This window comes from Desmodus rotundus, chromosome 5 (genome assembly GCF_022682495.2).
Source record: "Desmodus rotundus isolate HL8 chromosome 5, HLdesRot8A.1, whole genome shotgun sequence".
NCBI classification, from domain to species: Eukaryota; Metazoa; Chordata; class Mammalia; order Chiroptera; family Phyllostomidae; genus Desmodus; species Desmodus rotundus.
In genome coordinates, this window is record NC_071391.1 from 9,657,238 (window position 1) to 9,683,561 (window position 26,324).

Sequence of the window (26,324 nt, forward strand, 5' to 3'; positions counted from 1 at the left end):
GAGGGGATGAAAGGGGGTTTAAATGGTAATGGAAAAACACAATAAAAAGAATAAAAAAGAAAAGAAGCATGAATCCAGATTTTTATACCCAGATAAACTACCATTTGAGTGTGATGGCAAAATCAAATATTATCAGACATATAAAAGCTAAAAGTTATTATTCTATCCACAGGTTCAGGAGTACAATAAAAGTGTTTCTGCAATCGGGAAAAGATGGAGTTCATCAGATTGGGGAATTTGGGAGAAGATACACTGCATATTTTGTTGGGGGTTTTTTTGTCTTGCTTATCTGTAGCAGGACGCTTTCTTATCTTCCATCTGCTGTCTTTATATAGTATGTATGATGAGAGAGCATCTGCCTGTCTAAGGAGAGACCTGTATAACTTTAGGTTTGCCAATAGCAGACCCTGAGTCATGGATTTCATTTCAAGTAGTGTATTTGGGAATTAATAGCAGAAAGGACTAATAGAGTAGTAAAAAAGTGAGTCAGGGATGAAAGGAAGTCAGTTCAGGGTTTCATTAGTGAGAATGTTATATAAGTAGACAACTTAGCTTAATTATACCAAGAATCACGCGAGCACTGTATAAACATACCTGAGACTTCTACTAGCTGACAGTTGAGGAATCTGGTGTATATATTACTCTACTGCTATCTGTCATTTACTGACGACTGCCACCTGAGAAAGTGCATGGTCTGTCCATTGATTAAAAATATTCTCACAAAAAAATAAATGCTCATTCCAAGAGCTGCAACTCTTTTTTTCATAAATATTTGCCTACCCAGAGACAATGATTGACACAGGTTTTTAAATAGGGCACCAACAGCCTATGTTACAGGGCAGTAATTCATGAGAGAAAAAAGCCCATCTGTCTAATATCTGAGTCAAACTTTTTAGTTAACTTGTCAGTATTAAAGCTAATTTAATCTCCACCCTTCTAACTCCTATGTCATATCTGTGTATTCACTGCAAATGCAGAAAGGAAAATAAAGATATTATTTATAAATCTCCAAACAGTTCTAGTCATCTAGTATTTGGCTAGACCAACTAAAAGCATAAAGAGAAAAAAGGAAATGTTTTGTCTATGAAAACAAAATAAATTTTAGTAATATTTTTCATATATTAATAATTATCATAAGTTAAATAAATTAGATATGCCATTCATCTATGTTAAGAGGGGGTCGCCAAAACACCAGAATTATCTTCTGGAGGGGAGGCACCTTGTCATACAGGTTTTCTCCACCAGGTGAGAGTTCCAGGAACCTATCTGTATCAGTGTACCAGCTGGCACTGTTGTGAGAGACTATGTTCAGCTTCAGTGAAATTTTTTGACTCTTTCAATGCATTTGCCCATCTTATGATGAGTGACTTAGAGCACACCTGCCCCCACCACTGTGAGTATTCAGCAGTTTTTGACGCAAAACAGCATCACCCCCAGGGCCCCGCCATCCCTATTCACCCAATCTCACCCCAATCAACACTTTTTTGTTTCCCTGGATGAGAAAAGTTTGCAAAGGGAAATGTTTTGGAAGAGGTGAAACAAAAAATGGCAGACGCACTAAAAGGCATCCAAATTAATGAGTTCAAAAACTGTTTTGAGCAGTGGAAAAAATGTCTCAATATAATACAAAAATGTGTATTGCATTAAATGGTGAGTACTTTGAAGGTCGCTGAAGTTTGAACATGTAAGATAAATACACAATTTTTTAAATAAATAAATTCCAGGTTTTTGGGTCCCCTGTTGATCACCTTAGTAAAAATGGGGTGGGTGAGGGGAAAGACATGAATGGCTGAAAATACATCTTTGTGCTCTTCAGCATACCGAACTCAACATACCCAAGTATGTCCCTGTGTGCAGTTTGATTGCCTCTTCCTTAAGTAAGAACTGATGGCTCTCACAGGGGACTTGTTCCCCCAGGAGCAGCAAAACTGCACAATTTTCTGCTGGTTCCCCTCTGAAATCTCAATATGACTCCACATGAGATTATTTAAGAGAGACTGGATTCTGAGCAAAGCCAGACTGGTGACCATGTATTCAAATGAAGTTTAATCTTTTTTTAGTCCACTGACTGGCCTGTCTTCCAACTATTTGCATTACTTCTTAAAAGACAGTAAATGAAAATGGCTTATGATAAAAATTATATTTATTCATTCTGAAAGAATAACCCATTACTAAGATCTTTTATAGACCCATCTTCATTTGCTATTCATAGATACAATACTGGAAATTATATGGGAGAGAGTATTTTATTATGTCTCTATTACAAATAAAAAGACTTAGCTCAGCAGAAGGTAAATAACCTGTCCAAGTACGCAGAAAAAATCCATGGTAGATGAAAGGCTTAAAACAAGGCTTCCTAGCTCCATGTTCATGATCTTTTCACCATCTCTTCATGCTTCAGGGAGGTTGGAAACTTTGGATTGGTATGTGAGAGACAGTTTCTCCAAAGTTATTTGTACATTCTTCCAGGGATGAATTTCTACTTTCAAACTCACATTCAAGATTGCCTTTTCTTCTCTCAAGGAACATAGTAAGCTTCTGTATTCAATATGTAGCATTCAAATGTGCATATATTTTATTTGTTAGATATACAATAACGTTTATGAAATGTCATGTTGCTTTCCTTCAGAGGAGAGCAGAAACCTAGGATAGGTAATACTCTGATTGAGTAGAGTGTCAATGCATCCAGGTCACCATATATGGGCCTGTCAGTGAAGGACAGGTAATTTGTATGATGAAACAACTTGCCTTTAAACTCCAGAAGGGTCATCTTGAAAATACCAAGATCTTCTTTTTTGCATGTTTATTGAAGGTAATAATTTTATTTTTTATACATTTTTAAATTAAATGCATTGGGCTTAAACTGGTTAATAAAATGATATGGGTTTCAAGTGTACAATTATACGATACCTCATCTGTATATTGCATTGTGTGTTCACCACCCAAAGTTCAATCTTCCATCATGATACAATGGACCCTCTTTTCCCTTCACTACCTCCCCCACCCCACTTCTTCTCTGTTTACCATCATACTCTTATCTGTGTCTATGAATTTCTGTTTACATTTTCTATTCATTTGTTGTTTTTGGTTTTATATCCCACATAGTCTACTCCATTTTCACTATAATTTCCCCATAATAGGCCCTTTTCATTACTTGCACTTTAGAAACTCTAAAAGTGGGGTGGTAAGAGGCACAAGTCATGGAATCCGTTGGAGAAGGGTTTGAATCTTGAATAAGGTCCAGTAGGTGGAATTTCAGTAAGGCACATAATCTCTCAAATCCTCCATTTTCTTAACTGTAAATAAGCTTTATGCAAATGTATGTGGATATGTACACTCCTTCTTTCTTTCTACTTTTCTATCTGTCTAATCTATTACCTGTCTCTTCATCTATCATTCATTCATCCATCCATCCTGTTTTTCTGTCTCTCTATCTGTATGAAATCTGTCTGTCCTGTCTGATTTCTGCCTATCAATCCAGGACATAAACTAGTACCTGAGCACTGTGATGCTGCTACTAACACCTGGGTATCTGATTTGGGAATAGATTGACTCCAGTTATGTGTCCTTGGACAAGTTAATACTTCTTTCTGCTCTTCTGTTGATTAATATACACAATTAGGAAGTTGACCTTGTGATCTGTGCAGATGCCTCAGCTTCCACAATCTCTAACTCTATAGATAATTTACTTATTATGTATTCTTTTTATTTCCATTGTGGCAGTCTGAATAATTGTGCTTTAATGTGCTCACATTCTAATCCCTGGACTTGTGATTATGTTCTCTAAGTGGTAAAAGGTACTGCATGAATGTAGTTAAATTGAAGATTTTATACTAGATTATCCATGTGGGTCTGATAACAACATACCAGTCATAATAAAATCTGGCAAATGCTAAACAAAAACCTACAGTTTATACTATTATTTGAGTGATATGCTTAAAAACACCAATACTGCAAATTTCAGACAAGTAAAATAATGTGTGGAGGGGCCAAGAGGAAGATGGTAGAAAACAGTTGTTTATCAGAAAATGGACATCCTTCCAAAGATTTCAATTATATTTATAAAGATTTAAAACATGTGCTTACTCATGAATAATCTTCAGGACTAGTGCCGACCCCGCAGACAAAAATTCTCAAGTGTCAGTCTTTGTGATCCCATTAAGTGTTGACAGTAACAACAGTAAAAGTGAGTCTGAGATACAATAAGAGTCTTTCAACACAACCTAAACTGTGGATCAAATGGAAAAAATGAAGCAAAAAATGGTCTTCAAGTTCCCTGTGTTCTCACAACAAGTGCTTGACAAAGTCACTGATATGGGAGAGGTAGGATGGAGTGACACATACTGGAAGCAACAAAAAAAAAACTGAGTGGCTCTAGTGTGTAAAAAAATGCAAATCAAGAACTAAATCCATCAGACTTCAAAACTCATGTTGCTACTTAATCTTTCCTAAACCAACAGACACCATTTTTCCATTCTAAAGATGGCACAGATAAGGAATGCATTGAACACTCCCATTGTGTGAACTGTATGCCATGATTATTTCATTTAATTCTCACAATAATTTTGACACAGGTTCTGATATCACTGTCATTTTACTGATGCATAAAATGAGGCTCTAGAAACTTCATTTGAGACCAATGTCTCCAAGATAAATGGTAGGGCTTACAGGTGAAAGTATATGCACATCACCCCAGAGCCCAATATTTTATACCCAGTTCTATACCTTCTCTTTAGAGTTGTTTTTTTGGTTCTACTTATCTCTCATACTGCATTTATCTCACTGCATCATTATATGCATACATTCGTGAATTAGTCTACTGTGCCAACCAAAACACCAAACTTAGTGAATGGATTCAATGATTATAAATATAAATTAAATAAACTTTAAATCAATTCAAATTTACCAATGGCTTTAGTTTGGGAACCGTTCTGATTGGGTCTAAAGTATGCTCTGTCTGTTAATAATCATGTATACATGAATAAATTACTCAATATTTTGGTTGCCAAGTTACCTCATATATAAATGGGCATAAAAACTAATTAATTTAATTGGGATAATGAGAGTATCAAATGAATACAAATGAGGACTATAGAAGTGTAAGCTATTAGTACACTCAAAGACTCTAGTTTGGGCAATAAATCCTTTTCAGGGATGTGACCTTGAATAATTCCTTACTTTTTCTTTTGACTGTGTTTACTCATATATAAAATTAAGAAGTTAGGAAAATGATATGTGAAGAATCTTCCTGTACAAAAGCCTATTCCTGTATAGATAAGTTATCCACTAGATTGAATTGGCCTTCTCATGTTCTAGAAAGGGAGGATATTGAGACACATATTATTGCTATAATACAATAATCCTATGCATTATTTCTATGCAACTCTTCTTTGTTCATCCCTCTGTTCTCTTCTTTTTCCTACAGATACCTTGTGATTCTCAAATCACATCCATGGAGAACAATACAGAAGTGACTGAATTCATCCTGTTAGGACTAACCAATTCCCCAGAACCACAGGTCCCTCTCTTTGTCATGTTCACCCTCATTTACCACATCTCTCTGATTGGGAACCTGGGGATGATTGTGTTGACACTGCTAGACTCACGTCTCCACACTCCCATGTACTTTTTCCTCAGTAACCTGTCTCTGGCGGACTTGTGTTACTCCTCGGCTGTCACTCCCAAAGTCATGGCTGGGTTACTCATAGGCAATAAGGTCATCTCCTACAATGCATGTGCTGCTCAGATGTTCGTTTTTGTAGCCTTTGCCACTGTGGAAAATTACCTCTTGGCCTCCATGGCCTATGACCGCTGTGCAGCAGTGTGCAAACCCCTGCATTACACCACCACCATGACAACAGGTGTGTGTGCGCATCTGGTCATAGGCTCCTATGTCTGTGGGTTCCTGAATGCCTCCATCCACATTGGGGTCAGCTTCAGCCTCTCTTTCTGTGAGTCCAATGTGGTCCATCACTTTTTCTGTGATGTTCCCGCTGTCATGGCTCTGACTTGTTCTGATAAGCATATCAGTGAACTGATTCTTATTTTTATTTCAAGCTTTAATATCTTTCTTGCACTTTTTGTTATCTTGATTTCCTACCTGTTCATATTTATTACCATTTCCAAGATGCACTCAAGACAGGGAAACCAGAAGGCTTTATCTACCTGTACTTCTCACCTTGTTACAGTTTCCATGTTTTATGGGACTATCATTATTATGTACTTACAGCCAAGCTCCAGTCATTCCATGGACACAGACAAAATCGCATCTGTGTTCTATACCATGGTCATCCCCATGCTGAACCCCCTGGTCTACAGCCTGAGGAACAAAGAGGTTAAGAGTGCATTCAAGAAGGTTGTTGAGAAGGCAAAATTGTCTCTGTTTTGTTGTAATGCATAGAATATGCAAAAAATTCTTTCATTCCTCTTAGATCTGCTCCATGAAATACCTCAACTCTTAGTGAACATTGAGATATTACAACACAGTTTTGTCTAATGTTATTTATTTCTTTTGTTGAGGAATAGTTCCAATAATCTAAAATGAAGGAAAATATAACAATTGTTTTAAATGAAGTTTAATTAATGAAGCATATGTTTTTGTTGGCACATTTTATCCAGAGCTAAATAATTATAACAGCTTAATAAATTAATGTTTCACTCATTACTGAGTGATTTGTGGAGTAAAAGCATATGCATGTGAAAGTTTCCAAAGGTGAATAGCCATGTTAGAATAAAAGAGATATGGTTAAGTCATTTTTACCTTAGTCTTTGAGTACCAATTCCTCACATTTTGTGTTAAAAATTGCACTGAAGTTAATAACAATTATTTTTGAAGTGGTTAATGCCACTCACTCATTTATACTTTTGTTAAGCTAGATCATATATCATCACTTTCCTACCATTCATTCCACCTCACTCACACTGGTTTCTGTTTTTTTTTTTAATTGTTGTTCTATTGTAGTTGTCTCATTTTCCCCCCATTGCTCTCCCTTCCCCGGTCCTTGCCCTTGTCTCAGCTTCTTTGTATTTTATGTTTCTTCCACATAGACTATTCCCACACTCATTTCCAATTTCTGCTTACATGTTACCTACTCTGGGCGGTCGTAGAGGACTGCCATGGACTACTTTATAAAGTAGTCACTCCCATCCATAGTCATCATTCAACGCTAAACTTTTGAATTCATTTATTCACCTGTTCACCTATTTCCCTCACCCTGAATGGAATGTCCTTTGAGCATCAGTTTAATCTGGTTCTTTTACTAGAAATCAAGCTTTGAGGTTTGATCTAAAAACAATTTTAATGTGCATTGAACAATTCCAGAAATTCCAAACTGTATGGGTAGAAGTAAGCTCCCGAAACTCTACACACTTCAAGGGGAGAATGCTGACCAATAAAAAGACCCCAACTTTTTACAGAAATTTAGTAGCCTCAGTAAACTTTCCATCCTAACATTCAACCATTCTTCCTCTTTTGAAATTCATCAAACTCTGCCTGCGCACTTGTGGTCACCCAGCAACCAACAAAGGAAACTAAAGACCAGTTAAAACATCTCCCCCACTTCCAAACAAAATCTTAATAAAACATTTGCTAATCATACAATGACTTAGTGTTTGTTCATGGTACTCAGTAAACTTAATCTCTTTTGAACAACTTGAACTCCACTGAAATGAAAGGTACTGAACATGGTTGGTTTCCTTTGTTGCAAGTGTATGAGCTTTGTTAATTTTGTGTGGGACAGTTTTGTGTTGGGTATGATTCAGAAGTGATATGAAGAATAATGAATAAGAAAAAAGCATTCAAGTGGTTGGAATAAAGCCCCAAGGAAAACAGTGGAAAATTGAATTATGTCCAGAGGAAGAAAATTATGTCTCATAAAGAAATGTCTTGAGAACTCTGGCCAAGATGGAGGCACAAGTAAACAAATACCTCTCACCTCCGTGAAATAATATAGAAAAAATTACAACTAGAATAGAAACGAAATACCACCAAAAATAGTCAGAAAAATCAAGCTGTATGGAAGTCCACCAAACCAAGGATTTATAGAAGCCACATTCACCCAGATGGGTAAGAGGGGTAGAGACGTGGAGACGCGCAGACACCTGCAGAGATGCAGAATGGCTTTAATCCCAAATCCACATGGAGTGCGTATAAATTGGGAGGGATACCTTGGGAGTAGGAAATCCCAGCCACCAACCAGACACCAAGCCCAGGGTTCCAGAGCTAGGAACATGAGTCCCCATCAGTTCTGGCTGTAAAAACCAGTGGGAGTTAGGGCAGTGGAAGAAACTGCAGGATTCTTAGGAGACTCCTCTTAAAGAGCATGCAACAGACTTAAGACGTTCACTCCCTCTGGGATTCAGCACCAGGGCAACAGCTGGAGGGGCACAAGTGGCATATGGGAAGAAATTGCAGTGCCTGTCACTCTCATTCTTTGTCATCAGCTGGACACAGAGGATTTAAACCACAAGAATGGCCAAAATCACTAAATAGAAAAAATTTACATTACTGAATGACTGTATTATCACCCATAAAACAACTAATTGAACAACCTGTATGACCTTGGCAGTGAAATATTAGAGTTTGCTTGCATGACATCTAGTATTATTTACAGTAACTAATATAGAAAGTTGCCCATAAGTCAGTCTATGTGCTGTTAGGAGTAAGTCAGTAGTGAGAGGCTATATATTGAGGAAAACTGACAGACCATTCTCACACAGTTTAACATCAGAATTGTTTATTTGGGAATCCTCACCCTATCTCGAAATCATAAGTGAAATGGCTAGCACAAATAAAATTAGTATAGGTTTTGCACACAAAAAACATATCGACTTGAATTCCATTCCAATCAACCTTTTACAGGGCAAGTTAATTAACTAAATGTTCTGAGCTTTCAACTGGGGAGAATAATACTTATCTCACAAAATTATGCACTTATTAAACCAAAACATAGCACAGTGCCTTAAACAGAATAGATGTTCAAAACTTTAGTTTCCTTTACTTTCCATTTCATTCTCTACCTGCCTTTTATTTGTGCCTCTATGTTGTCACTTTTTTTCTATATGACTTTTGAAAACTTATTAATTATATTGGTTTGTATTTATAGTTACTCTACTACTGAATATAGTACTTTGAGATGAGTGATGTCATCTCATTTAGATGTGTATTCTCAGAATTTAGTCAAATGTTGATTCATAGAAAAACTCGAAATTTTTAGATATGACACTAAAAGCAATCAAAGAAAGAATAAAGAAATAGTAGGGGCTTAGAATCAAGGGTGGGAAGTGAGGATGGCTGGGGTGGGGGGGGGGGAGAAAATGGAGACAACTGTAGCTGAACAACAATAAAAAGCAATAAATATGTATTAAATTGAAAAAAAAAGGATTTTACCAAAATATAAAATCTTATCCATCAAAAAACATTATTAAGAATGTGAAAAGACCACCCACAGAATAAAAAAAACGTTCATTGTTCACATATCTGGTAAGACACTAGTATCCAGAATCTATAAAGAACATCTATGAATTGATATTAAAAAGATAAATAGCCCATCTTGAATATGGTAGGTAAGAATTAAAACTGGTGCCGTCGCAATAGAAAACTGTTTGGCTGCTCTCAAAAAGTTAAACACAGAATCATCATGTGACCCAGCAATTTCACTTCTAGGTATATGCCCAAAAGAATTGAAAACATATGTTTATCCAAAAAGTTGTGTATGAATATTCATAGCGGCATTATTGGAAATTACCAAAAAGTTAAAATACCCCATTATTTGTAAACTGTTGAATCAAAGATGGTATATACATACAATAGAAAGGAACTAATCCATAAAAAGGAGCAAAGTGCTGAAAAATGTTGTGACCTTGACCCCTTGACCTGTGATTCCTCTGTGCCTGTTACTGTGCTCCACGCAGACATCTATGGTTAAGATTCTTGACACTTTATTTCACAGTCTTGGTTTGGGTTCTCCTGATATAAACAAACAATTTTTCCTTACAGAGAGATTTTAGTTTTTATTTTTATTTTGTATGAAACGTACTGGGGTGACATTGGATAATATATCATATAGGTTTCAAGGGTACATTTCTATGGTACATAATCTGTATATTGTATTGTGTGCCCACCACCCAAAGTCAAATCATCTTCCATCACCACAGATTTGGATCCCCCTCCCTTTTACTACTCCCCATACCCCTTCCCTCTGGTAACCATAATACTGCTGGTGGTGTCAGAGTTTCGGTTTTATGTCCCATATATGAGTGAAATCCCACAGTTCCTAGCTTTTTCTGACTGATTTATCTCACTTAGCACGGTACTCTCAAGGACCATCCACAATGCTGGAAAAGGCACTATTTCGTCTTTTCTGTGGGTGAGCTGTATTCCATGGTGTACACGTACCACATCTTCCCTACCCACTCACCTATGGAAGGGCTGTCGGTTGTTTGTATGTCTTGGTCACCATAATAGTACTGCGATGAGCATACAGGTGCCCATATCTTTGCAAAAAAATGTTTTCAATTTGGGGGGGTAAATACTCAGAAAAGGGTTTGCTGGGTCCTGCGGTAACTCTATTCTTAAATATTTGAGGACCCTCCATACTGTTCTCCATAGTGGCTGTACCACTTTCTGTCCCTACCAGCAGTGAATGAGGGTTCCCTCTTCCTCATAACTTCTGCAACACTTGTTATTACTTGTCTTGTCAATAACAGCTATTCCAAAAGGTTGAGGTGGTATCTCATTGTGGTTTTGGTTTACATTTCCCTAACAGCAAAATATTTTGATAGTTTATTTTTTATTGTATTTTTCATGATCACTTATTCCCCTTCTACCCTCTTCTACCTCCACCAACCCTCTCCCCAACCCTGCAGTCACCACACTGTTCTCTGAGTCCATCCTAATGGTGAAATTTTGAATAACCTACATACATCTGCCATGGGAGGTGGTACGTAGTCTCTTCCACCTTGAGAGTGCACTGGATTTTGGCGACTTGCTTCTAAAGTGCAGAGTGTGTAGGGAAAAAAGGTAGCATTACATTGAAGAACCTGGGAAAAGTTTAAGTGATCATCTTATTTAACCAATCAAAGTAAAATTCCCAGTGACCAGTCATGTTGGTGACTTGTATCCCCTGATAGGACATGATGAGAAGGTCACTTATTATTCTTTCTCAAAACCTAGAACCTCTGCATAATGATGACAAAGAAAATCAGACAAATACAAATTGAACAGCCTTCTTCAAAATACCTTTGAAGGTAATGAAAACCACGGAAAGACTAAGAAACCATCACAGATTAGAGAAGACTAAGGAGACATGACAAATATGTACAGTCTTGCATCCTGGATTGGATTGTGGAGGAGCAAAATGACCTGAATTGGAAAATAATAATCTGAATAAGTTCTTGAAGTTTTACAGAATAGTAATGTGTCAGTGTTGGTTTCTTGGTTTTGACAAATGTCATATGATAAAGTGAGATATTAGCCAAAGAGGAAACTGGGTGAGAGATACACAGGACTTGTCTGTTTAGAATCATTGGCATTACATGAATAATCACTATTCATGAAGGTATTTTGCAAAGTGAACCAGGTGGGAAACTTACCATAGTCTCATTTTTAAAAATTGAATTGTGTGCCCGAAACCTGTAGAATTTTATTAACCAGTGTCATAGTTTCATTTTGGTTTTTTTAAAATGATTTATTAAATAAAATGTATTTTATGGGTTGTTTTCCCTGTAATGAGGAATACTAGTGAAAAAGAATTATGACAGTTTGATGTAACCCATTTGAATGTGTGGTTTCCAAAAAGGAATTTGTCTAAAAGTGGGAAATACAAATAGTGAGGAAGAATATAGGAAAAAAACACCCTAACATGTCTCATAAAATGCTCTAAAATTCTTTTTTAAAGAATTCTGTAATGGATAGTGAACTACTGTAACTATAGGTGGTTATAATATGTTAACTGCTGACTCAAATTTCAATTCATCCATTCATTCATTTAACAAATATGTATTCTGAAATTAGCATAAACCAGGCCATACGTTATGTACTGAAATGAAATTGTTAGTTAAGATGACCAAGTGACTCCTCTTGTGTAGTGTATGCTACCACTAGGGAGATAAATTAATAATGATAATAGTTTAATAGTTGAGTACTGATTAGAGTTATGAAGACTAAAGCAAGGAGTGCAAGGAAGGAACAATGCCCATTGTGGGGTGGATTCAGTATGGTGTGGTAGCATTTAAGCAAAGTTCTGCAGAAAGCGAGGGAGATTTCTGAGCATGGGTAGCAGCAAGTACAAAGATCCTGGGGCAGGAGAATGCTTGCACTTGTCCAAGAAAAGCAAAGAACTCAGTGTGAATGAAGTGGAGTGACTGAGTAGGAGAGGGGTTGGACATGGCAGAGCTCATCTAATACTGAAGCATCCATGAATGAGTGGCATTAGCCTTTTCACAATATTTGCAATGAGAAAAATGGAGAGCATTATTATGCATCAGTATTTTATTATTACTAAATGCTTGTGTAAAGCATTTCAGTAGTAGTTCAAAAGCATTTTGTATAGTAGTTCATTATCCAGTATAGAATTCTAAAGTTTGTAAACTTGTAAATTGATTTGTGTAAAAAAGTAATGTCTTGAGCAAGATGACATATCTGGAATTATTATTACATGTTTACAAAATGTAAGATAAGGTAGCCATATGCATAAAAATTGAAAAATTGCCTTATTATGGTTCAGTCATGTTTTTTGTACTCTGGCCTTTCTGCTTTCGAAATTAATCCTGTGAGCAAACTGTTTCTACCAGTAGATTTACTGAAGACAGAAATATTAATTTTTCCTAATATTACACATAATAGCTTTGAATAAAATGTGCCAACAAGCATTCATTTTATTTAAATATCCATGTCACGTTTTTCTTCATTTTAAATTCCTCCAATAGTTTTCAACCACAGAAATAAATAATGTTGGACATAAATGTATATTCTGATCCATAAAGCATTTTAACTTTCAAATTCAAAACTCGCCCTGTCCCATCCCACTGCTTGAATACATATTCTGCTTTTGCATGTTTGTGCACATGTGGGATTCTGGCATGTGCTTCTCTGCATGGGTCTGTCTGCACCATGTTGTCCATGGTAGAGAAAATATGAACATGACAATAAATCCAATATGAGTCATAACATTTATTACAAGCAAGACCCGCCAAATTCCTAAGGTGTGCTTTGGCCATTTTAATTCAGATATTGCATTTTGGACATGATACATATTTTTCTGGATGATAAGCTTTTGAAGAAAAAATGGTATTATCTCAATAATTTAGGGGCATTATGGGCCTTACAATGAGAATCATTGCATGGTGAACACCTGACAGTAATGAAACTGTGTTACTGTGTATCTTACACATTTACAAGGTGAAGCCAAGGTGAGGTTGCCTTCTCAGCAACTTTCTTAAAGGCATTTTTGACCTCCTTGTTTCTCAGGCTGTAGACCAGGGGGTTCAGCATGGGAATGACCATCGTATAGAACACGGACGCAATTTTGTCTGTGTCCATGGAATGGCTGGAGCTGGGCTGTAAGTACATGAAGATGATAGTTCCATAGAAGATGGAGACTGCAGTGAGGTGAGAAGCACAGGTGGACAGAGCCTTCTGATATCCCTCAGCTGAGTGCATCTTCAGGATGGTGACAAATATGAACAGGTAGGAAATCAAGATAACCAGGAGAGCAAAAACAATGTTGAAGCTTGCCACAATGACAAGAATCAGCTCACTAATCTGTCTGTCTGAGCAAGAGAGAGCCATGACTGCTGGAACATCACAGAAAAAGTGATGGACCACATTGGACTTACAGAAAGAGAGGCTGAATGTGTCCCTAATGTGGACAGAGGCATTCAGAAAGCCATAGACGTAGGAACCTATGACCAGACGTGCACATACACCTGTTGTCATGGTGGTGGTGTAATGCAGGGGTTTGCACACTGCTGCATAGCGGTCATAGGCCATGGAGGCCAAGAGGTAATTTTCCACAGAGCCCAAGGATGCAAAAAAGAACATCTGAGCAGCACATGCATTGTAGGAGATGACCTTGTCTCCTAGAAGCAACCCAGCCATAACTTTGGGAGTGACAGCTGAAGAGTAACAAAAGTCAACCAAAGACAGGTTACTGAGGAAAAAGTACATGGGAATGTGGAGACGAGAGTCCATGAGAATCAAGATGACCATCCCCAGATTCCCAACAACACTGATGAGGTAGATGAGGGTAAAGATCATGAAGAGGGGGACCTGCAGCTCTGGGGCACTGCTTAGTCCTAGCAGGATGAACTCGGTCACTTCAGTGTTGTTCTCCATGGATGGTGTTTGGGATCACAAGATACCCTATAGCAATGTGCAACAAAGGAACACGCTGATTAACAAAACAGAAATTGAATAGAAATTGGAAGTGAGAGATAAAAAGGTAATAGACAGATGTACATTTTTATTATGGTGATAATTTTTACTTCACTATTATTCAGATCAAAAGTATGGGTTTGAAAACAAAATTTAATGCATACATTACCTATACAGTTACTTTTTGTAGAAGCTCTAGGATTTTTATGAATCATCTCCTATCTTCTAAACTTTGTAAGCTTGTAAACTGATTTGTGTAGAAAAGTAATGTCATGAGCAGGATGACACGTCTGGAATGAATACATCTGTCATTTCGATCCTGAGCCTTAGTGAGTGCTTCTACTCCTATGTTGCTTCAGTGCCAGGGAATGCTCTAGACACGTCATGTCTGTACTCATTTATTTTTCTCAATAACTCTCTAAGATCAACTAGTTGTTACCCTATTTTACTTAAAGAGACACAGATTGAATCATATCTAAGTTTAAAAATTATTACTGCCAAAGCCAAGTACTGTACATAGGCAGAGAGGTCCTGTAGTCCACAGGTCTTAATATAAATCAATTGAATTGAATACAACTTGCAATTACTCTTTGTCTCCATGGGTCCAAACTCAGAGTTTGGGCTTACACAGTTAAATAACTGAGAGCGATGTGCCAGTTGGTGTGCTGGGTAACTGGAGATTAGGGTTTGTGTACAACCAGCAGAGGTATTTCTGAGGAAAAGACACATAGCATTGGGTGTAGAGCTTGGGCTCTGGGAAGAGGTGCATGTCAGCCCATTTGCCACCCAATAGATTTTGGCTCCAACCTAAGTACCAAACCTGATTTTCTCCATATACAACATGATGGTTGTAATGAGACAAATCTTACAGTATTATTGTGAGAATTAAATAAAATAATGGATTAAATACAATGTGCAAACTGCTGGGTGTGTAGCATCCTGATAAGTATTGTCAGGATGGGATTAAAGCCTCTGTGTTTGAGAAGGATGGGCGATACAATTCAGGGATTCAGGTGTGGATGAGTTTTGAAATTCTGTAGCCTCTTTCTCTGATTTCCGCCCCCCACACTTGGTTCACTGAGATATTTTGTGTCCTCCAGTATTTCTCTGTCTGTCCATCCTCTGCACAATTCCCGATGAGCCACTCCTCTGCTTCATTTCTTTCCATTGCTTTCATCTCACAGTTGAATTGCAGAGATGGAGGGTTGAAAGTTCCTATTTGTTGGCTGCCTTTTGCCTCCAGGTTTGCTCTGGTTGTGAGATTCATGCTTAAGATTTTTATGTAAATATGTTCTTGAGTGAAAACAGTGTTCTCATTCTTTTTCATCTGAATTTGAGGTCTTCAGAAGGACACCCATCATGCACTAGTCATTATTCTCCACCATTGTCCTAACTTTCAGATCTTCACTGTCCAAGCCCAGCCCCTAAAGTCATGAGGTTTGTAAACCTCTGACAGCCACAACCTCTTCTAGAATAATTTTGTTCTGCAGACAATAATAAAGACTGTGGATGTATATAATTATATTTAGGTATGTGTACATACATGTGTTTAAATAAATATAACTTTTCATTTAATCCTCACAATCATGTTGTAAGTTAGGTGATATTATAATTCTCTCTTGACCACTAAGACGACTGAGGACTTGAGAAGCTATGTAAAGCTCTATAATTGCACAGCTAATGTGAAGAAAGATCAAGATTCATGATTTAAATTCATCTGCGATCAAATCAAAAGCCTATACTCTTAGCCACCTCACAGTTTGCTCACGGGATTATTTTCAAACACATTTGTACATGCGTTTGTAATATTGTAACAAGGATGAGATTATGGGGAAAAGATTACAATGGGTCTTGCTGATTCAATTACAAAACTTCCGTGGTTCAAAGGAAGGGTTTCCACTCTCTTGTGCTCTTATTAAAACTCCAGTGAAAGTACAACAGATAGTAAATAGGTGAATTAAGACTCAATAAGAGCGTTGTTTTTTTGGTTAATCTTTTTTTAGGAAAGCAACATAATGATGTTCCATAAGTATCACTACGCTTCTTATTGAAGTTTTGACATTTAAACCCCTGTCTCGACTCAGCATTTTAGAAAAAAAGCATTCAAAACATCTGGTTATGTGCTGAAATAACTCATAGTAGGTACAGCTGCCCATGTGTTTTGCATAAGTTACAGATATCACTAAAAATGTGTATGAAATGTAGATGCTTACCTTCCTCCTGCAATGGAAGGGACAGTCCATCCTGAATAGTGTTTCTGAAACCTGAAATCTCAACATGGAACTATATATATAAATATATATATAATTTATATATATACACATACACACACACACACACACACGGTGATGTTCTCTATCAGGTACTGGTGAAAAGATTCCAAGATCTCTAAAACATGTAAAGATGTAAGAAAACCCTAACATGAAGTCAGAAAACTGAGCATAAACCTTGAATCCACCATTAATTCTTACTTTGGAAGAGTCTCTTCTCTTCTCCTTAATTCTAAAATAGAGAATAACAATACCCCTCTCATATAGTTTACAGAATTGTTGGTGAAGAGCAAATTAAGAAAGCTCTTTAAAACAAAGGGGGGCTATCATTTTAAAAATCAATCAATACAATATTCATCTTGAGGTGTTTCCCTGGCTACCATTGCAGGCTTATAGCAAATTCTCAAATCAGGGGTAGAGGAGAGGCCTGCATGCACTAATAACGATTTACGCTCAGATAAGTAAAGAATGGCCATGGTGCCTTAGCACACAGTCTGGTCCCTTTAAAATGATTTCATGATGAGTCACATTGGAATTTCAGAGGCTAACTCATGGGAATCAGAAGGAGCCATAGAGACCTGTGGTTCTTTGGGGATGTCTCCCATGAAGACTTCTATAAAACTTTCATCCCAAATTTTTAAAAAAGAAGCAATTAAATTTCCTGTAGGAACTGAGCTGGGTATGATGAGAGTGCACATGTTTTCATAGACTTGTCACTGATCATCCTTTTCTATTTTCTGGTTAGAGTATAATTTACAAACCACAATAATATCTATAGCTTTTAGTGTATATTACACTTCAAGTTTGGTCAAATGTATGGTCATGTACTCATTAACAAAATCATCATATAGAAGAGTTCCATTATCAAACAAACACTCTGAGCTTCCCTTGGTGATCAACTCCTTCCCCCACACACAGCTCTGGTGACTAACTTTTGTGTCCAAATAATTTTCCCTTTGCAAGAATGTCCTATAAATAACACCCTAGTCTGCATAGCTCTTCTGCCTGGTCTCTTTCACTTAGCATGGTGTTTTAGCGTTGAGCAGGGAATCCCTTGTTCAATTATATCTGTTCAAATTCTCGAAACTTCAAAGAGAGAGGCCAAGGAGACCTCTCACACCACCATTCCTCTCATGTGACCTCCCAGATTTTTCCTTTTTAAAAGGATACAAGCCACCATTCCAAGATTAGCCTGCTCCATTATGACTTACTCTTACCTAATTAAATCAGCAAAAAGCTTATTTCCAAAGAAGGTTACATTCTGCAGTACTGAGGGTCGGGACTCCAACAAATGAATTTTTTAGGAACATAATCCAACCTGTAATATAGAAGTAGTAAAATCTCTTTTATTATTGCTGAATAGTATTCCATTATATAAACATCACAGATTGTTTCTACACTTCTCAGTTGTAGGGCATTTGGGTTGATTCCAATATCTGGATATTTTGAATAAACTTTCTAAAAATCAGTGCAATGTTGTTTTTGCATTTCACTTAGATAATTTCTATAAGTTGGATTGCTTGATCAAATGGTAAGTATATGTTTAATTGAATGGAATTCAGTGTTTCTTATCAATCTTCCATCTGGTTTGTCATGATTAAATGTGGGATATTGAAATCTTCCACTATTATTGTGTTACCACTTCTCACTTCAATTGTGTTAACTGTTAACTTCATATGTTGGGAATATTTGATGCATATGTATTTATAATCATTATATCGTGGTAGAGAATTTACCCTTTTATCATTGTATAAGTGTTTCTTTGTCTCTTCTTATGGTTTTTGAGTGAAAGTCTATTTTGCCTTCTGTAAATATGACCACTCTTGTCCTTTCCAGTGTGGAATTGCTGGACAGGAAGGTGAGGCAGTGGCCACTGGGTCCCAAAGTTCTCAGCTTGCTGGACCTTGGGCAAAGATCTAACAGTATGAATGGGAACTGGATGGGAATTGGCAGCCCCTATCCACTCAGTTTTGCCTAATGGGAATAGAGTTTGTATAACATGAAGCTGAGTAAGATGAGATGTCAGTGTCCTGCCCCTCGTAGGGTGGAACTGTAGCTCTACACTGATACCTGGAGTGAGAGAGTAGCCCTGCTTCTTGGATGCACTTTTCTGAAGTAGAACTTCTACCACACAGCTGGGGTAGAGGAGGAAAGGGGCAGGTCACAGCTTGAAATCCACTGACTCGTTCTTAGCAAGTTGCATAGCTTTCCTGGGAGATTTCTTCTCCATTTGCTATTTGTCCTTGGGGCCATTTCAAGGAACTTTAAATTCTTGGGTTATGAATATATATATTTTTTACCAATGTTGTTGTTTCACTGGAAAGAAGGCCCATTGATCTCTTTATAGTGGTATGTAGAAGGCCTACCATTAAAATTATCTTTAATAAATTAGCTCAAGTTTTTATTGTTGACACTATTACGGATGTCCCCATTTCTCTCCTTTGCCCATCTCCACCCAGCCTCCAACCCCTCTTCCTTCTACTGATCACCACACCATTGTCTGTCTTGTAGGTTACACATATGAGGCCTGTCTGGAACACGTCCAGCCATTGTTAGTATAGTGAGAATGGTTTGCACAACATCGATGTAACTGGCAGCCAAGGAGAGTGGGCTAGAATGTGCATGCATGAACAATGATGACTTTGCTGTGCTAGTCAGTGGAGGCAGTAGATGCCTTTGAGTAAGGATGTGTACTCTGTGGCCATCATGTTCAAAATGACTGAGCCAGCAGAGCAACAAACCTGCATCAAATGTTGCATTAAGTATGAACATTCCTTTGTGAAAACTATTCAGATGACTCAGAAGGCTGTTGCTATGAGCAACTGGTGACTGGCAGCTTCATCATGACAATGCACCTGCTCATGCATCACATCTCATGCAGTTTTTTGGTGAACCATGAAATCACCCAGGTAACTCAGCCCCTCTACAGCCCAGATTGTCAACCTGTGACTCCTGGCTGTTCCCAAAACTGAAATCACCTTTGAAAGGGAAGAGATATTAGATTGTTGGTGAGATGCAGGATAATAAGATGGGGCAGCTGCTGGCAATTAGGAGAACTGTGTGAGGTTCCATAGTGTCTACTTTGAAGCAGACTGAGGAATATTGTCCTATCTACAATATTTCTTGCATTTTATATCTTTTCCAATAAATTTCTCATTTTTCACACAACATGACGGGCTACTTTCTGGAAGACCTCATTATATATGTTCTTTGGCTCATCCCTTCACCTTCTTTCATCCAGTTCCCTGTCCCCCTCGCCTCTCTTTTCTGACAGTTGTTAGTCTGCTCCATGTATCCAAGCCCCTGTTTCTACTTTGTAAATCAGTTTATTTTGTTCATTGGATTCCACACATAAGTGAGATCATATGGTATTCACCTTTCTCTGAACTGCCTCATTTCAATTAGCATAATACTCTCCAGGTCCACTCATGTTGTCACAAAAGGTAAGATTTCCTTCTTTTTACAGCCCTGATTTTCTGAATTCACAAGATAAGAAGCCCTCACCATCTACCCCATAGATTTCTATTCTATCCTAATCTGATAAAGAATATTAAGCTTCTTTGAAAAGCAAAAGATACTAATATTTTAAAATCAGGAAATCTGAGCTTCCCAATGTCTACCTCATCTCTTCTTGGTTTTCTGCAGAATTTCAATCTGGTTACTTCTTATCATTTTTGTCTCTATTAATATTCTCTATTTTTTGATACCAAATTTTCCTGATCTCCTTTACTTCTTTGTCCAAGATTTTGTTTAGTTCTTTGAGTATATTTAAGACACTTGTCTTAAAAGTGAGGGAAAAGTACAGCCTACTGAAGAATGAAATTTTAGATAAACGAGTGTAAAGATATACCAATTCAGGGATCAGGAGACTTAAAGTTGGCTACTCAATAGACTCCATGTGATCACAATTGAAACCCATGTAGGGCTTTTTTGAGTATAAATATTGACATGCTGATTATAAATGTATATGTAATTCCAAAATTAATAAGCAAATTAGTTATGAAGAATAAAAACAAAGTATGAGTATTAAAGTTATTTCATTTCACAACTTTCTATAACATATGGTAATGAAGACAGTGTAGCATTATGGAAAAGAGTGACCCACAAATAAATGGAACAGGCTACAGCTTCCAGAAATGCTTCACAGATATATAATCAACTAATTTTTATAAAAGATCCAAAGGCAAGTACATGATAAAAAATTGTTTTCAAAAACATTGTGCTCCAACAGCTGTTAGTTCAACACAAAAGGAGAATTGAATGTTAAATGTAAAGTGAAACCATATGTTCCACCAGAAACCTCTACACAAATGTTTTGAAAAGTGTTATTGAGATTAAGAATGGACAAACAGAAGCAACCGGTTGCACTTGCAAACTGTAGAACGATGTTAAATTGGAACACTGTTCAGTCATAAAATAGAAGAATATTGATTCATGCATGAATAAGGACGAACCTAAATTGGAGCTTAACATGTAAGAAGCAAGCCCTAGAGGCTCCTTGTTGTGTGATTCCGTTTACATAACGGGGATGGAAAAAAGCTCAATGATTTCTAAAGGTTGGGAGAGTGGAGAATGGTTGTCTATAAGACGGATAGAAAGGACATTTTAGAATAATTAAATTAATCTCCATGTAATGGCCAGTGAGCACATGACTCTGCATTTGTTAAAACCCATACAACTATACACAGCAAAGCATGAAATTTAATATATACAAATTAGAAGGAATCAGCCAGGAGTAGAGGAGAATGCCAGGAGTGAACACAGAGGAATTTAAAAATCTGATAGTGCTATGAAGGCATGAGTTCACCTCCCTGAAGGGAAAGAGGGGAAAAAATGAACTGACCTAACTAATGTTGGAAAACAATAGGTTTACCAAGATAAAAGTAAAAAAAGCCATAAAAAATACTATGCTGTAGTAAAAGTTGATTCTCATGGGGGAATAGATTAAGAACAAACTGAACTAAGAAGCAAAAAAGAGACAGGCTCATCGATGGAAAGCAGAGGAGAGAAGTTGGGGGGATGTTAGGGGGTGGAGGGATAGAGGAAAATTTAGGAAAAAGGACTCATGGACAGGGACAGCAGTGTGGTGATTGCTGGGGCAGGGGCAGGGGTATAAGGGGACTACATGGTAATGGAAAAAATGTAATCAAGTTTAAATAAAAAACAATTATGGAACTGATTTACCCGCAAACCAGTCACACCAATAAATTAATGAATGGGATTCATTGAGAACCTAGTCTCTCACTGTCAGAGAAGGAAGTTACAGATAAGAAAAGGGACAAGTTGGGGTAAATAGAGTAAAGCAGCAATTGTCAACCTTTTCTATCTCATGTCACACATAACTAATTGCTAAAATTTTGTGGCATACCAAAAAATATATTTTTTGCTAATGTGATTGAAAAACAGGTATAATTTTGATGCATTCACACCAGATAGCTATTGTGTTGGCTGCTGTCATTTTTTTATTTGACAATCTAAGGGAAAGAGGTTTGTGCCTCAGACTAAATGGTCCGGTATTACTTGTTTGAAAAATTCTGTAGCATGCTGTTTGAAAATTGTGGATGAGAGTCAGAAACATCAGTATACAGCGGTGTTTAGCTTAGTATAGTTATGATGGATAGGTAGAGAATAACTCCACATTATGAATGTACGCAAAGTACATACACATATACCTCCCACCTCTGTGCACAAGAGCACCCAGAAGTAAAATTCCAGTATCAACAAGCTTGAAATGTTACAGTAGAAAGAGCAGCCAGAGAGGAAACAAAAGCAGGGAGGAGGAGGGATCCCTGTCCCACCCACTGACTCCGCAGTCCTTGAAATTCTATGTATCTTTTCCATTGTGTGGAAAAGAAAGTCTTTGAAACTGTGCTTTCATCCCTAGGCCTGTTTGGCCCAAAAGGGCAAATAGTGCCTAAAGGAAGAAGCCCATTCACTCTTTGGGATAATCAAGCTCCAGTCTGGGAAAGCTACCACCACCTTTACCTGTCAATCAATATGTCATCCCCCGCACCACTCTGCCTGCCAACTATATAAATCTCCAGAACAAAGGACATGGGACCTTGCCACCCCAGCCTCATCTTTGGCCCCCACTACCTTTGCTGCATTTACCTGGTTTTACCCTGAACCTATGCCTTTCAGTCCCTCAGCCCCCACTTTAGCTAAGCCCATTCTCTTCCCTGAGAAAGGATCACCAATAAATCCTGCTGGCACGCTAATAGACTCACTGATGTTTAATTCTTACTACATTGGCAGGAAGAACCAAGTGTCTGAGAGCTTCTCCCGTAACAGAAATAGTCGATTTTGTGATAGGGGTAGGGAAAATACAAGGCAAGCCTGTATGCAGCACTGTGCAGTAACAGAAAGTGAGGGAGTGGTAAAAAAACAAGGAAGGAATGAAGTTCTGAAATGGGCCACAAACAGAAAGAGCTACAAGTGGTGAAAGCAGAACAATCTGAGCCAAAACGAAACCTACTGTTGGTTAGTTTCCATAATAAAAAATGAATACATGAGAACACTAGGAAATGACTCAGCAAATACATAATTGAGGAAAAGAGACAAATTTTGCTGATATGATGGGATGAAACAACATTTCCCTGTAGTCCCTGAAAACTGTAATCCCGGTCACATCATGAGGCTATGTGAGAAAATCACAACTGAAGAGCATTCTGTGAAATACCCGACTAGTACTCTCAACACCGCCATGGTCAACAAAAATAGGGAAAGATGGAGAGCTTGTCACAGGCCAGGAGACATTAAGAAAACACAGTAACTAAATGCAAGCAGAGGAGAGGATATGAGTGGGAAACTAATGAAATCTGAATAAAATCTGAAGTTTAGAAAATCATACTGTGTCAATCTTGGTTTCTTGGCTGTACAATATATCTGTGGGGAATATTAAGCAAGAATTGTATTCATTTTTATGGCTGCTATAACAAATTACTGCAAACTTTACTTATTCACAGTCTGGAATCCATAAGTTCAAAATTGTTTTCCCTGGACAAATATCATTTTGTTGCAAGAGCCATGCGTCTTCCGGTGGCTGCTGGCATTCCAGTGTTGGTGGTCACACCACCTTTGTCTCTACTTGAAGGTCACACAGCACACTCCTCTGTTAGCGTTAGCTGTGGTCACAACTCCCTGACTTCCTCTTAGGTTTAGTGGCAGTGCCTTTAAGGTCCACACAGATAATCCCAGATGAAATCTTACTTTAACCACATCTACCCAGTCCTTCAGGTCCTAGAAGGTAACTGTGGAAGGTTCCAGGAGTGAGGATGACCCTTTTGCAGGCTGTTATTCAGACTGCCACAGGGTTGCACTGAATCTGCACTGTTTTAAGTTTTTCTGTAACGCTAAAATATCCTACAATTAAACGATCATTTAAAATCATAATTCAAAATGGTTCTAAGAGGGGAAATATCACCATAAAGATAGAAGTGAATATTTGTGTTATGCTCCTCAGCCCCCAAAACACCAGCATGAGAATATTAGCTTATCCAAGCAAACTCTTGCAAATAGTGAGCTATTGAAGCCTCTTATTCTATTGAGACAACAAATTCGACAAAGGCACATGTTTGTGTGCATAGGTTTTCTACAGTACAGAGCTCCCTGAAAATCCGCATTAAAAGCATAAAGTTTAATCCCTGTGGTAGCATATTGAATGTGCTATATTTTTATTATTAATAGCTACTGCCATGTTTATATTCTATATAGATATTTAGAATCATTTTAGTTAGTTACATTTCATATGTACAAAGTGTTTTCAAATATAATCAGACACTGAACCTTTAAATAATCTCATATTCGATGTCTTTTTTGGATTTTCTTGATGTTTTAGTGGCCACTTAATGAGACATCACTTCTAAGTAAAACTGTAAAATCGTTACAGATGATTCATTTGCTTTTGGGACCTAAGAAATCTTTGTGTCCAAACATTGGAGGGCACACAATGAGAGAGAATGCACAGAAAAGTAGAAAAAGAGCTGTGCTCCTTAAAATGCACTATACATCTATGTAGAAAGTATATGTTATGGATGATACACTACAATCACCAATAGTTTAAAAATTCAACATACCAATAGAGCTGGACTCAAAGCTTAATACGTTTATTCATTTAACAAAAAGTTATTGAAAATTGAGTATGAAATAGATGCTTGTTGAGTTACTGTGGATCATGTTGTAAACAAAACAGATAAAGCCACCACTTTCATAGAGTCTGAATTCTAGTTGGGGAAGAGAGACGATAAAGTGAAGAAGCACACATTCAATAGGTGATGATTCAGGAGGACCATGACGAACGACCCAGAGTGCCATGGTGGGTGCCTCAGTAGGTTGGAGTGTCATCCTTTATACCAAAACATTGCAGGTTTGTGTTCCTTCAAGGCACTTACTTAGGTTGCGGGTTCAATCCCCAGGCAGGGTGTTTCTCTCTATTCCCTTCTTCTCCCTCTAATATCAATAACAACAAATCCTTGGGTGAGAATTTTTCTTAAAAGAATAACTAAGAGTGAAAGGGTACTGTGCATGTAAATAAACAATGACTATTTTAAACAGATGGTCAAGAAAGAAATCTGTAATACAGTCACATTTAAGCACCAACCTTAATGGAGTAGAGGAGCATTCCACACAAACAGTAAGTACAAATGTCCCAAGGCAGTAACATGTTTGGTGTTGTCAGACTGAAAAATGTGAAGAAAATTGGGAAGTGTGAATGAATGAGGAGAAAAGAATGGGGAAGCCGAAAAGCGGCAGATTAGATGGCCGCACAACACAGGCCCAAAGCTGCAGATCAGCTGATCAATGGCCTGGCTGCCTGCGAGGGACCACACCTAAAAGCACTGGTTCTGAACAAGTCCTACCTAGCCCCTGCACACAGAGCCCTGCAGGGCATACTGGCTCTCTGGGAGGAAGGCAGAACTTCCAGCAGAGGGGAGCTGCAGGGCTAGGGGAGACTGCATTCCCCGGAAAGACTCGACCCAGTAGGGGGCTGAACTACCCTGTAGCAGCACCGAGAGCCCCTAGCATCTAAGACAGCAAAGAGCAAGAAGGGGGAGTGTGAGTTGCTCCTAATTGGTGCAACTCAAGGACAGCACAACTGGTGAACTAAAGGCCTAGTGGGGAGCAGAAGGACCCTGAGGAACTGGACTGAAGGCTGAACAACAGCGAAGAGTGTGGCTCAGGAAGGGAGAAAAGTGAAACCAATCCTTCCAACCACCCCCTCCCGTTCCACAGACAGGAAGACCATCAGAACTAACGTGACCAGTTTAAAGCCAGCAGAAGACCTTTTTTTTTTCTTCCTCCTTTCCCCCTGAATTCCTTCTTCCTTTCTGTCCTTCTTTCTTTTTTTATTATTTTTTCCTTCCATCCTTTACCTTTTTTATGCCTTCTTCCTGCCTTCTTCTATTTATTCCTTTGTTTTAATTTTTGTTAAAATTCCTTCTTATCTTGCCTCCGATCTTTCTTTATTCCTTCTTCCTTCCTTTCTTTCCTTTTCTATTCCCTTTTTCCCTCTTTCCTTTCTCCTTCCCCCCCCCTTTCTCTTTATCCCACAGGTGAGACAATAAAACCTGGAGTGCTGAAAAGACCAGAGTTAGACCGTGTTAGACCCATAAATGTCAGCTCAAGATCAGTGAGCACAGGAGATTAAGGAGACAGCACCACTGAATCCCATTGGCATTCTA

At 37.9% G+C, this 26,324-nt stretch overlaps 2 protein-coding genes across 2 annotated transcripts; one reads left to right on the forward strand and one right to left on the reverse strand.

Annotated features, from left to right (window-relative positions):
• Positions 1-2,060: 2,060 nt before the first annotated feature.
• Positions 2,061-6,660, forward strand: LOC128781007 (olfactory receptor 5B3). Its single transcript, XM_053925024.1, has 2 exons — positions 2,061-2,812; positions 5,426-6,660. Exons 1-2 carry the CDS (start codon positions 2,732-2,734, stop codon positions 6,398-6,400), a joined length of 1,056 nt encoding a protein of 351 aa, XP_053780999.1. The 5' UTR covers positions 2,061-2,731; the 3' UTR covers positions 6,401-6,660.
• A 6,242-nt stretch (positions 6,661-12,902) lies between these two features.
• Positions 12,903-17,108, reverse strand: LOC128780960 (olfactory receptor 5B2-like). Its single transcript, XM_053924736.2, has 2 exons — positions 16,588-17,108; positions 12,903-14,362 (listed from the first exon to the last, which is right to left on the reverse strand). Exon 2 carries the CDS (start codon positions 14,333-14,335, stop codon positions 13,385-13,387), a length of 951 nt encoding a protein of 316 aa, XP_053780711.1. The 5' UTR covers positions 14,336-14,362; positions 16,588-17,108; the 3' UTR covers positions 12,903-13,384.
• Between the last annotated feature and the right edge of the window lie 9,216 nt (positions 17,109-26,324).

Excerpts from the sequence above, each read along its gene's own strand:
- LOC128781007 (XM_053925024.1), top strand. The coding sequence starts at position 2,732 with ATGATGAAACAACTTGCCTTTAAACTCCAGAAGGGTCATCTTGAAAAT. Across the intron at positions 2,813-5,425 it reads TTTTTGCATGTTTATTGAAG|ATACCTTGTGATTCTCAAAT; the intron begins GTAATAATTTTA and ends TTTTTCCTACAG.
- LOC128780960 (XM_053924736.2), bottom strand. The coding sequence starts at position 14,335 with ATGGAGAACAACACTGAAGTGACCGAGTTCATCCTGCTAGGACTAAGC.